Source organism: Syngnathus scovelli, chromosome 22 (assembly GCF_024217435.2).
Source record: "Syngnathus scovelli strain Florida chromosome 22, RoL_Ssco_1.2, whole genome shotgun sequence".
In the NCBI taxonomy this organism is placed as follows: domain Eukaryota; kingdom Metazoa; phylum Chordata; class Actinopteri; order Syngnathiformes; family Syngnathidae; genus Syngnathus; species Syngnathus scovelli.
In genome coordinates, this window is record NC_090868.1 from 4,552,034 (window position 1) to 4,565,338 (window position 13,305).

Sequence of the window (13,305 nt, forward strand, 5' to 3'; positions counted from 1 at the left end):
TGGCGACACGTTCCTGTTACAGATACCATATCGATACTGCTAAGCTATCGAGGTAAATAAATTTACGATAAAAGTTGGTCGTGTCCTATGGAATTCGGATAAATCTTTGCAACACTAAGCAGGTATGAATGGAAAGACTTTCTAGGTCACCGGGAAAAGTAAACGCTTGACTGAAGCATATTCATTGATGGATCTTAAGTGTGTGTGTGTGTGTGTGTGTGTAGGGTGCATAAGACCTTCAACACATACACACACCACTGCAAGTTCCATAAATGCCCTTTTTCATACCAAGGAGCAACTAATGAGTTTTTGTTACTTCAATATTCTTTTTTTTTTTCAATCTAAACAGCTTACCGGAAATCGGGTAATGATACATTGGCGAATACAAAGAAACGAAAGAATTAAATGATGCAAATTGCAAATGACCCCAATTAAATGATGCAAATTGCTTTCACGCAAGTTAAGGTAAAAATTATTTTACTGACTCATCCTCACTTGAAATTTGAATATTACCATGTTGCAATAATAATGTGTCAGTTATGCAAACATGCAAGGTCTTTATTATCAGGAGAACTACAGATGGACACCTGCTGCTGACGACTTGATGGGCGCTCGTTATTGCCATGGTAACCGGCAAACTGATCATTAGAGAGTAGTGATCCTTCTCCTCAGTGGCCTTCTGTGCACATCCCCTTCCTCCATCTTGGAAGATCTCTCCCCACTTCTTATCTTTTGACTTTTAATCGACAACATCTGTACTTTTACTCCCTTCTGTGTTAATCTATGTTCGCCTTTCCTCCGCTTCCCCATTTCATCAATAATCACCATTGCTAGTTTTAATTACAGGAAGACTAATTGAAATCTCAATTCATGCCCTCCAACTTGTTAGAGGGAACCGCCACGCTGCTTGAAAATCCGATTTTCATCAAGGGGCTAATTTTACGGAGTGATTACTTGCTAGGGTGGTCAATTTAAACCGCAGATGAGTTGGGAAAATATACATCGGTTTTCATAGCTGGAGGATTTTTTTATATAGTTTTAACGGAATATATTTACATATTGGGATGGATGTCATCATAATGCAACACTGGATGTCATAGAAGGTGACATCGTCATATTATGGGATGGAATTACCTTCAATTTATGATGTAAGCTGGTAGTTTTGAAATATACATTTTTATGAGGCCAAAACAATTTTTTTTTTTCTCCTACAAAAATATGTGCACAAAATGTAAATTTCCAGAAAAAATAAAAATATACACTCCAGCCACCTTTTGGAGGCATCCAGTAGCACAAAATCACATCAATGCTCCTATGCACACCACAGGGGGTTCCTTTTCTTCTCCTGGACTTCCTGAAAGCCCTTTTTACATCATTCAAACCTACACTGAAAAGAAACCAAGGTCTAGAAATGCATTGATGACCTCAGCATACCCCCGCTGGGCATCTTCTGGATTTGCTCATGCGTACCAAAACGCAAGCACACACAAAAAATGTGATCAGGATTTAAATGACGGTTTCAGTAACCGACAGAAGTGATCCTGGTAAGACCGCCGGGCACTAGAAAACAAAAATGGCCTTAAATAGCAGGATCGAAGCCGTTACCTCAAACAATGCCACTTTAAAATCCTCAAGCTTGCATGAAAAAGGCAGTGTGACATCTCGACGGATTGGGCGGGGCCTGTTCTGTTGGTGAGGTGTGACTGCATGATTATTGCACTCAAGCCACAAGCAGCGCCAGACACTTCTCCTGGGGAGGTGGCAGTCAATGTCTAAGTGCAGTGGATGCACTAGAAGACCAATTAGGGAAGAAAAAAAATGTGTCTCTTCTCTTTGTGTCTTCAGTTCATTCATAAGCATACCATAAAATATCTTACAATTAAATTAGAACGTACATTACCCATGAAGCCATACGTACAGGTTTTCATTCAACAAAAATATTTATCTGGAAAATTGACGCCTATAGCCGTGAATGAGTTAATAACCCGACTAATAAGTTAAAAAATGTACTACCCGTGGCGACATCATGCAATGATCGCACCTCTCCGATTGCTGACGGCCGGAGGAACGTTGTCGATGATGTCATAGTACGACATATTAGAGCTGTGAGCGTCCCGCGTCGCTGTGATCGAAAGAAGTCGGTTGTGGCCGTCCAGCCTTTAACTTTGTCAGTTACACCGTTTTACAAGCTTCTGGACCGCCGCTTTATCATGAACCGTGAGTACGGGCCATCGCCACCGCCAATCCCCGTCGCTGCGTATGGCAGACTCACCTTCAAACACTCCGTGACCTGAATCCACAATTGATTCGGCTCAATTAACCGAGATAGAAAATCTGTTCATTTGTAAATGGAATGGATACATGTACAAAGACCATGAGCAAAAGAAATTAAGTATCAAGAACAGCCTAACTCGATAGATGACATGTCAATATTATTCCACTATGCAGCATGGAGTGATGAAACAAGTTCATCTGAAAGCGTTTTCGGTGAGGAATTAGATCTGGAAGTAGGAAGTTTAATATGTTCCCCGTCTGCAGAATTCATGGTGGAGAGTATTTTGGGATGCGGGTCGTTCGGAAAGGTCGTCCACTGCAGGAAGCTGCCCACGAACGAATCGGTGGCTCTAAAAATCATCATGGAGAAAGAATTCAACTGCGATGCTCAGAAAGAGGTGGAAACCCTGGAGGTGCTGAAAAACTTCAATTTGGAAAAATATAACATCGTTAAATGGTACAGCTCCTTTGTCCACGAGGGCCATTATTGTCATGAGTTTGAGAAGCTAGACATGAGTCTTTACCAATACCAGGTCACAGAGAAAGAAGCTTTGGAGCTCAAGGAGATTCGTCCTATTCTGCAGCAGGTTCGATTCCGTCGTCGGATGTTGGATTATCAAATTGACGTTTTGAAATGACCGTTATTCCTCATCGTTTCAGGTTGCTTTATCCCTGCAACTCCTTAAAAGCTTAGGGATCGCCCATACCGACCTCAAACCAGATAACATTATGCTAGTTGATCACATCCATCAGCCACTGAGAGTTAAAATCATCGATTTTGGTACAGCCATTTTGATTTCAGAGAGATGCAAGGGCTCGGAACTTCAGACGCTCTGGTTCAGGTGAGTGACAACCACGACGGATGATAACTAGTGAGCAGGAAACGGTACTAAAAATGTCAATGTTGTAAAGATCTCCAGAGATTCTTCTGGGTGCTCCCTTCAATGAGGCTATTGATATCTGGTCTCTAGGCTGTATTGGGGCAGAACTGCTCATGGGCAAGGCATTGTTCCCCAGCAGCGATGAGTTTGACATGGTGAGTCCAGTAAGACCTGATCGGTGACCTAGTCAAGAGATACATCTGTAAATGTAGATGTATCGTTTCACTAGATGAGACACATACTTCGAGTTATAGGAAAGCCACCAAAACATCTGCTGAATTCTGGAGTGTACACAAAACAATTTTTCCAACATTATTACGCAAGATCTGAAAAACGGAGACCAAGACTCTGGATGTTTAAGGTATGGATGGATTTTTGTATTTGGTACAGCTTTTTAAGAAATCTAAAATGTATTTGGTTTTAGGCCAAGCTGTACAGTTCCTCTTGCATACCTTGCACCCTTAACAGTCTATACCAACTTCTGGAGGTAAGATACCAAAAAAATCTTCCCAATCGTAAATAGGAACGAGCGATACCTGACATTTCTATCTTCGTGAGGGATGCGATGGACTGACCGGAGAAGATGCGAGAGCTGACAACCTTGATAGGAGAAGCTTCGTTGACTTGTTGGTAAAGATGCTGCACTTGGATCCCAATGAAAGGATCAGACCCAACCAGATTCTACAACATCCCTTTATCACCATGAGCCACCTTGATGGAGATTTCAATGACTGCCAATAGTAAGAAACCGTCTTGGATTGCCGGAGAAGTGATGTACGTACTCACTTGTGATTGTTTTTTTAGTGTTAAATCCTGCTTGGACCTGCTGAGCGGGCATTTGACTGAGACCTCGTTGAACCAAGGAGACTTTCAGACTTCCAGCGCAGTGTGACGACACTCTTGCACCATCAAGACTTTTGAAACGGAAATACCCGCAGATGACCTTCGGATCCTCCCGTAGATTTTCAATTGGATTCAGTTTTGGGTTGTGGTGACTGACTTCATGATGTACGACAAATAAATACATAGAGGTCTGATCTGAAGTATAATCGATAAAAAAAATATATTCAGCTGCTTTTTACGAGGGATTAAGCGGCATCGTGAATTTAGTTTTATGAATTTGGGTATTGGTCACATTCAAGTGCTGCCGTTCAGAAAGTCGACTTTATAATCGAGGTAAGTTGTTGAGAGAGACTTTGCGCCTTACCTATAGGAGCGCTCATAATTGAGTGTCACGCATCACCGGATGTCAAAATTTAATTCCGATGAGTGCTTTGTAATCCCTTTTCAAACACTCTTATTTATCTCAGTGCCACAGAGTCATTCGCAATACCGAAGAGTTTTCTACCAATTCGGGACAGTTTGACGTGACTCGGGAATAAGGCGGCATCTGCGGATCTAAAGGACACACACAAGCCTGACACAAATGTCAGAAGGAATCGTTACATTGTCTTCGCCCTAAATGCCAGCGCATCTCCGCCCACGTCACCTTGTCAGCATGTGAGGGAATAATAGGAAGGAACACAGCTAACATTTTCCACCCTAGTAAGGAGTTCTGATTTAAAATTCTGGCTTCCTCTAAAAAGCAACCCACAATAGTGAAGCCCTGAGCAATTGTTCCATTGTGCCATTGTGATTTTGTTGCCATCTCTGACCTCAATGAGTCAGCGTTTTTGCTTATTTGTCGCTCTGTTAAAACCAGAGACATAGCCTGTACGCTAACGGTAGGCTAATCAGAGCTAACACAAATAGGCCATGAGTCCCTCTCGCTAATGCAGTTTGCTCGGACCCCTTGGCGATCACGAGGCGACATATTTAACATATTTGTACAGTTTTACTCAAAATATCCTCAGGGTTGAGATGGGCACTCCAAAAAAAATGTTAGCTTAAAATCATACTGATTCTGAGTCTTGGTAATCGGAAAAGGTAGAATCGACGTAAATGGGCTTTTCTCGATTTTCAAAATGATTTGGAAAACTGCTTTTAAACTAAGATGCATATTAGGATTATTCGTTTATAAAATGTACCAGACTAGTATGACCGCCATCTTTATTCTTATTCTTCCCCGAACGATTACACCTTCCACCTCACCGTTTGAACAGATTAGTCAACACACACATTCACACACACACAGAATTCTAATCTGTTTATAGCTGCCAGTGATTCAAGCAAAATGGATCAGGGAATCGGGGACCACGGCCAATGAAACGGAAGCTGCCTCATAGCAACACACAGATAGACGATGCTTCTCCATTTTTAATGTGGTACAGACGGCTTGACCTAGTATTCCGGTGTTTTCATTGTTCATGTAAATGTTAATGTATTTGGATGGCACTCCACCCTCCCACGTTGACTCCAAAAAAAAAAAAGTCATGTCGTATCAACATTTTATGTCGGGTGCTTATGCTAGTCGGCCTACCGGAATATAATTTTACAAATCTAATCATACGAAAACACATCAGCTGCCCTGTGACCGATTTTTGACCTCCCTCAGGGCCTCACTTTTGCAGTGGCCCACATATACACCAGCTGCTCTTGCAGCTTCCAACTTTAAAACACAATGTTTTGGCAAAGCGTACTCCGGTTGCCAAGTCAACGTCGCGTAGTGGAAAAAAGGGTTGAAATAAACGCTCTCAGCACAAAGAGGGCAGCTCGTTAAAATAACATTGAGCGGGAAGCTATTAGCTAAAACGAGATAGCTTTTTTTTTTTTTTTTCTTTTTTTACCCAGATGCAGAATACTCTAAACTAATGAGATCTCATAGAAGCTCGACAACTGACTATTTGATCTGATAAGATTTGACAGAGATAGAAGCGGCCGAGCATGCTAAATGGGATTTTCCATGTTATTTTAAATTGCTCCCTAATCTTGATCAAATATGAATGAAATTTTAAATGGCAGTCCAGAGAACCTCTGACTTTTTAAACGCAAGATTATTTTTCATATATTGCGATATTTGTCATAGCTTTCCTGTCTTTTACTGGCATAAAAATACATCAACAAATAACAGTCTTGTCATATCTATCTAGAAATTGCATTTGTATTATGCCTTAGAGTTATTTGCACAGGTTATTTGGCTGCTAAGCCTTGCAAGGTATGCACATAAAAATTGAATTATTTACATGTCTTTCATGTGTGAGTCACAGGAAAAATGGCTGACTGTTATCATGGGAGGTTTGAGAGACTTAATGCGGTCTGGATTCAAATTCAACATTTTTGCGATACCTGAAGAAATGATTGCTGTACAGAACACAAACTTTCCTTGTACGAGTTGAGTTGTGCGAGTCTACGTTCTCCCTCGGGAGCTCGTTGCCTGGGGTAGCCTATAGGAGGAAGCGTAAAACAAAACCGAGCAGAACGAGCTGTCATTGTACGGATCTTGTTATTGTGTAGCAGATTGGTGTTGAGCTGTGTTAAAAAAGAAAAAAAAAAAAAAAATGATGCATGGGGGATGTTACTGTTTACACCAGGAAGGAAGAGATCGTGTTTCATCGCTTTACTGCGGGTTTCACATGCTGCAAAACGGAGGCCCTAATCAATTATGATCTCTTGCACGCTTATCTGTATTGTGTCAAACTGATCCGATACTATGACACCCGATACTCTTAACCAGCCTGTAATATACTATGCTATTATGTCCTCCTTGGGTGTGAGGTGTGCAATTTGGTTGACGTTAAATATTTAAATAAAATAAAATAAAATAAAATAAAATAAAATAAAATTAAATTAAATTAAATTAAATTAAATTAAATTAAATTCTATGTATAATTCTAATTACAAAAATTGTTAATTTTCCAAGTATAGTATAGTATATAGATAAAATAAAACAAAATAAAATAAAATAAATAAAAACTGTTAATTTTCCAAGTATAGTATAAAGTATATAGTCGTATAAGTATATTATGCAAAACACGGCAAAAATTAAAAATTATAGCTTTGTCCAACAGTTAGCTTAATGCTAACACATAAAGGATAATGCCATAGACGGGCTACCATGAATATTATAGAATAAACTTTTCAATATATTAGTTTCTACAAGTTTTGAATAATGTTTGTGTGTAAAAGAAGTGTCGCAACAACATTTTAAACAACAGTTGATTAAAATAAACATAATGTAGATTGCAAACCATAAAGGTACTGTCAAGTGTTGCTGCTCGAAATTGTCGAGAATTCAAATGGCACTATACGTCAAAAGGGTCAAACTGGAACAATACCCGTTTGTGTGTCTACATCTGTGTGTGTCCGTGTTTGTGTTGGGCCGTGTGGGAGTGATCCAAACGGACCGGTCAGTTCCCTGTCACCACACACGCACGTCTTGCCCAGGCAGGCCCACTCGCACGAATATGTAGATTTTGTCGATACGCACACACACGGAGTGTACAGTCTAGTGACAAAGGGAGGCAAGTGTGCAATTTGTGAGTCAAAGCTACTCTTGTTCGCACAACACAAACACACACTTGGACAAAGACGAAGAAAAACAGGAAGGGAAGCTGTAACTTTCCACTGAAGCTTGGCCACTACCCGAGTTTTCTTTCTCTTCTGTGGTCATGGCAGCCTTTGTAGTAGGTGTGTGTGTGTTACTTTGTATCCTGTGTAAAAGAATAAATGCAAGAGCCTCATTGCAAAATAACATAATAAAAATAATATGTTCAAATTACAAGTCAATTTTCCGAGCTCTTCAAATGATCCAATATTTATCTCAGGTACAATTACACAAAGATGTGCTCCACACGGCTATCGCCATAGTAACCGCAAAAAAAAAAAAAAAAAAAAATCTTTTGAATGTCATTCCATGGAAGATTTCCCGCAGTGGAAGCCGTCAGTAGATATGCTCGGAGATCAATGAAAGAGCGGCAGTGGGAGCATGTAAATCCGCTCCCAGTGTTCCCAGCTGCAGCGTGAGATGGGATGGAGGCAGGGAGGGGGGGGGGGGGGGGGGGGGGGCTGTTGCTAGGTGGAGTCGGAGTGGTGCTTGTCAGGCAGCTTAAGCCGGGTTAACTACACTTGAAAAGCAAACGTGGGTGGACCTGGATCTAATATAGTGGAGTATGGAACTGACAGAAGAAGGATGGAGAGGAGGTGGTGAGAAAAGAGGTGGGAAGAAAATATGGGAAGGGAAGGGCGATCATATATATTTAGGCAGAAAATTAGGAACAATTGAATAAGATAGTGGTCACCATATCGCTTTCCGTGAAGATAGAGTATTAAAAAAATAAATGTATGTATTTTTGGATGAGACAAAAAAACATTAACATCATCTGGCATAGCAAGCTGGTGGGCCCGATCCTGTACTATTTAATTATTATTTTCCCACAAGAATCCGTCCCACAAATTTGATAAGAATTGAATTACCGCCAGATGGAAATCGATAACGGCTCCGATTGGCTAGCAAAGCAAGTAAATTCAGCTGGAGAGCTGTCGCTAATATTTAGCCGCTCGCACACATGACAACGAGCAACTCTAATTACCGAAAAGCTCACTCTCAATTACAAAAGGCAGATTTGGGGCTTCTCCACAAAATAATGTTTTTATAGCCATTCCGCCCGTCGGATTCAAACAAGGGTTTTCTTTTGTGTGGAGTGATTGTTCATTGATTGTGTAGCGGATTAGGACGTGTGTTTTCCTTCATCTGCATCTGTGGGTTGGTCAACAATGCGATCGAGAGGCTTTTAAGACCTCACGGTAAGCCAAATGAGGGTGTTCAAAACAATAGTTGAGGGCGCTAAGCTGGGGAAATCCATTTATTTTTTTATGCAGCAAATCTCCTCTCTAAATTGCTTTTAACACGGCACCACAACACAACTCCGAGCACAAAATATTCGCTTAGCGCAGGGGTGTCAAACAATTTTTTTTCGCGGGCCGCATTGTAGTCATAACTTCTTTCGGAGGGCCATTATGACTGTCAACCCCAAAAAACGTATGAGCACCTCATATTATATCCGGTCAAAGCTACAAACTGACAAATAGCTCGTTTTCAAATCAGACGAGTAAAAACTGGTCTAAAATAAAAAAAAAAAAATGAAGACAATTTGCAATTCTAGTAATGACACACGAATTTGATGCACGATTTGTCTTTGCGGGCCACATAAAATGGCGGGCCGTATCTGGCCCCCGTACCTCAGGTTTGACACCTGTGGCTTAGTGGTTGACAAATCTAAATTTGCACACACCTAGGCGCTGGCTGCGGGCCTAATGGACTTCACCATGGCAACAACAGAGGCTGACACAGGTGGTCCGATACATATGGCTGCACCTCCTCATATACGCACGCACGAGTCGTTTCCCAAATAAGGTGTGCACACACTGAAAGGGAAAGTAGGAGAATCTGTAAGTATTAGACAAACGTCCTTGGTCCGATGGAGTTTCCGTCGCCTTAATGCTAACAGACGAGGGGAGATAAAAGGATGTGAAGATGTGGCAAAGCCATTAGAAGCCAACAAAGAAGCCGGCCGGGGGTAGGCAGCCAATTGGGGAGAGAATGGGGTCACGGGCTAATTGGACGGGAAATACATCAGCGTGATTTGTGCACAAGCACGTATGAGCAAATGATACCACCTGAGCACAAGGATAAACACGGACGATGCACTGATGGATGGAGATCTTTTTTTTTTTCACTGAATACTCAAGAAAAAGAAACAAAAAAGTAATTTTGCGAGGTTTTAGAAATATTTGGGTCCATCCATGTTATGAGTTTCATTCTGCCTTTAACAAATGGAGTCCCACAGGGGTCAATCTTAGGGCCTCTGCTGTTTTCATTCTATCTACTGCCATTTTAAGAAAACCTGGGAATTTTCTTATGCTTATTTGCAGGACCATTTTTTACTTTTACTCAAGTCCTATTATTCTTATATGTCCCCGTCGATATATCAAATGTACTGCAGACACTGGATTACATATACAGTATGTAGGATGTACTAGCAAGAAAAATATTTTTGCCTTGTCACGCAACAAGAATCTAGCACGTCCACACAGACACAGACTTTGTACTGAGGCCTGGATGTATTTCAAGACCACTTTGATCCAGCAGATTTCTGAGGGGTGTTTTAAGATTAGAGGGATATTTGGAGGCAGATATGGTGAACACTCCTCCCTCTCGCTCTCGTTATCTGCTGTTGTCTCTCTTGTTCTCCATTCCTGTCTTTCTCGCTCGTGATGATTCAATTCAGAATATTATTCCTGCGTTATGGGAGAAAAAGTCAATACAAAGGAAAAGTGGAATCAGGCAAGACTTATGAATGATTAATCAAGCTCAGTGCTACTTCGTAACCGTCTTTTAGCACCTGAGCTGGAAATAACGCTATGACTTTTTTTTTTATGCACACTACTTGATTATGCTCTTTCAAGGATGTGAGAAGAAGCAAGTTATTTATGCATGAAAGAGAGACAAGGAGGCCAAGGTGACATGGTGAATGGAGGGGGGGAAAAATAGCAAGAAAAATGAGAATGAGAACGGAAGCAGATGGGGGGGTCAGCGGGGAATGATGGATTAAAGAAGAGATTGATGTATGATTTATGGATCTTTTTGCTTGCTGTACAAAAGAAATGAGCAGCTGGGGTAGCAAAGCCCAAGGTTGAATTATTCAAAGAAGTCGTAAGGTAAATACCCAAGTCGACACGCTCAGGTCCGAGCGTGTCGACTCTGTGGCAGACAGATGGAACAGGAAATGTGTCAGTGGGTCAAAGGCAGACGTCGGCGCTACGGCGCCAACTGTCACCTCAATTAACCCCGGGGGGGAAATTGGCTGCTATATTTAAAGGCTACTAGTGTGTGTCGGATTCCCCCGATTCCGGCTGGAGTGACTTGGAATTAAAAATAGGAGAGAAATTCCATCTTATAAACACATTCTTATTTTTTAACAACCTTCATTCAATTTAAAATATTTGCAAAACTGTCGGACCCTGGTTACCACGATACACCATCCGAATTGATATCAGGATTATGCTAATCCAAATTGAACTGTGGATTTTCATTTTCTGATTGACAGCAGGCTGGTACTCATGCACAAACACAATAATTTCTGCACTTAGTGTGTAAGGAGGGCGTCCATGTGGTGGCCAAGGAGGTCCTGCTGTCCATGTGCATGAGACGAATGATAATTTGGTCATTAAAGATCTTAGATTACAATCAGACAAGATAAAATACCTAGATAGCTAAAATACGTGGATTAGATTGATTAGATAAATTGGATGGATTCGATAGATGGGTAGATGGACAGTTAGCTACGTACTGTAGATACGCTAGCTAGCTAATTAAACTAGCTAGCTTGCTACAAGGACAGAGCTAATTAGCATTATTTTTTTAATGTAAATTGTACTGGTCACCGTTTTATTGCAACATACTTTTTCATTTTTGCTTGAATGTTTTTGTCAAGATAAAATTATACACTGAGCTACACACACAGTCTATAATATTTTTAGTTGTAAACAGCTAAATGTTGCTAGCCACACATTTAACACGGCACTCCAATAGAGCAATTAGTAACACCACTGGATTATCACCTCTAAATACCAATTTGTCACTAATGTGACATTTCACTGTTACAAAAAAGAGCCGGTGCTGCTAAGTGTGTGTTTGTACACTCAACAGACGAGCAGACAGCAGCGTGCGTGGGTGAAGTGATGAAGAAGTGTGTGAAAGATGGCGGCGGCGCCTGGATGGCAATAAGGAGGAAAAGAAATAAAAGAGCAGAAGTGAGCCGCAAACATGGTGGACAGATGGAGGGAGTCAAATGGAGCCACTGCTGTTCCCATTTCAACGACTTTGACCTCATTGGGAAAGACGCAAATGTCATCTAAATGTCGGTGAGAAGAAGAAAAGATTGGGATGAAATTTGTTGCAGTTTTGTTTCTAAATGTGAAAATCACAGGGCTCTACTTCCTCATTTTTCTTGTTTTTCTTTCATCCATTGCCGCTCCTCCTCCAACATCCTTCAGTGACGCACTGGATCATATTCTGTCTTTGGGGAGTATGATGTAACTTAAGATTACTCACCAATATGCAAATGTTTTTATTTTTTCATTTTGTGGAGGATCTGAGACATTTTGACACCACAGTTAAAGATGGCGTCTCATCTCCATTCCACCGTGGATATTTATTAAAAGACACACTAAAAATAGACTTTGTAGCGCATGAGTCAAATTCAATCAGCGTGAATATTTTGTGTCTGAGGCCTCTGATAACATTATTTTGGTTAATTTTTTACACACTTAGAGCAAAAAAAATGTTTCCCTTAACAGCCAGCAAACTAATTAAACATTCTTTGACACCCATGTCACTCACCAGCCAATTAAAAGCCATACACACTCAAAGTCATAGATACCACAATAGAACAACAGATGATGACCACAAATGGAAAAATTATTATTGCATTTGTTAGTTTTTTTTTTAGCCAATTCCTCGATTAATCAATTGGAGAGTTGGTAACTATTATCAACTTCTAATAAATGCTATTATGTCAATTTCGCTGCTCAACTCAAAAGTCATCTGAAGGTCATATTGCTGTCCTCCCGGCGCCACACTTGATAGTCAACTTCCCACGCTCTGCCTCGTCGTCTGTCTGGACGCGGAGGAGTAGCGAGAGAGCGCAACAACAACATCAGCAAGTGTCCATATGACTAAATGCCCGAGTCGACGTCGGGCTCGACCAATCGGAGCGCGAGTAGGGTCTCCGGTAACCCATGGCTACAATCTCCCACAAGCCCCCTCGGGGGGAACCGAAGAGGACTGTGAACAGGATGTTGAAAAGGATGCACAAAAGGCTGGCAGTATACAGTTTCAAGTTGACAATAAAAGCAGAAAATGCCCCGCCCCCAAGCAGACACCTTTCAGCTAAATTGAATCATACTCGGAGCAATCATGCGCTAGAACCTGGAGGCTGTCTGGCGGTAGCTAGCAGACAGTGGAGCGTGTCGCTGATTGAACAAAGAGGGGGCGTACGCCGGCACCGAGTATGACAGGTACCAGGAAAGGTCAACAAGGTGGAACAAAAGACTTGTAAATGTCGGTCGCTATAAAGTTGCCATTGACAACCGGAGAGGAGCTCATAGGAATACTGAAAAATAATCCTAATTAGGTTTTTTCTCAGTAAAGTAGCTCCTCTGACTTTTTAAATAATAATTTCCTGGTTGTTGATTAACATCAAATATTTTT

At 41.1% G+C, this 13,305-nt stretch overlaps 1 protein-coding gene and 1 long non-coding RNA gene across 4 annotated transcripts in view; one reads left to right on the top strand and one right to left on the bottom strand.

The window, feature by feature from the left end:
• LOC125992364 (uncharacterized) overlaps positions 1–13,305 on the bottom strand; it is a 102,467-nt gene that overhangs the window by 83,142 nt on the left and 6,020 nt on the right. The window lies entirely within an intron of this gene.
• On the top strand, positions 2,120–4,204 carry LOC125992340 (homeodomain-interacting protein kinase 1-like). The gene is made up of 7 exons (XM_049761287.2): positions 2,120–2,861; positions 2,935–3,116; positions 3,187–3,310; positions 3,385–3,516; positions 3,580–3,642; positions 3,714–3,895; positions 3,960–4,204. Exons 1-7 carry the CDS (start codon positions 2,424–2,426, stop codon positions 4,045–4,047), a joined length of 1,209 nt encoding a protein of 402 aa, XP_049617244.1. The 5' UTR covers positions 2,120–2,423; the 3' UTR covers positions 4,048–4,204.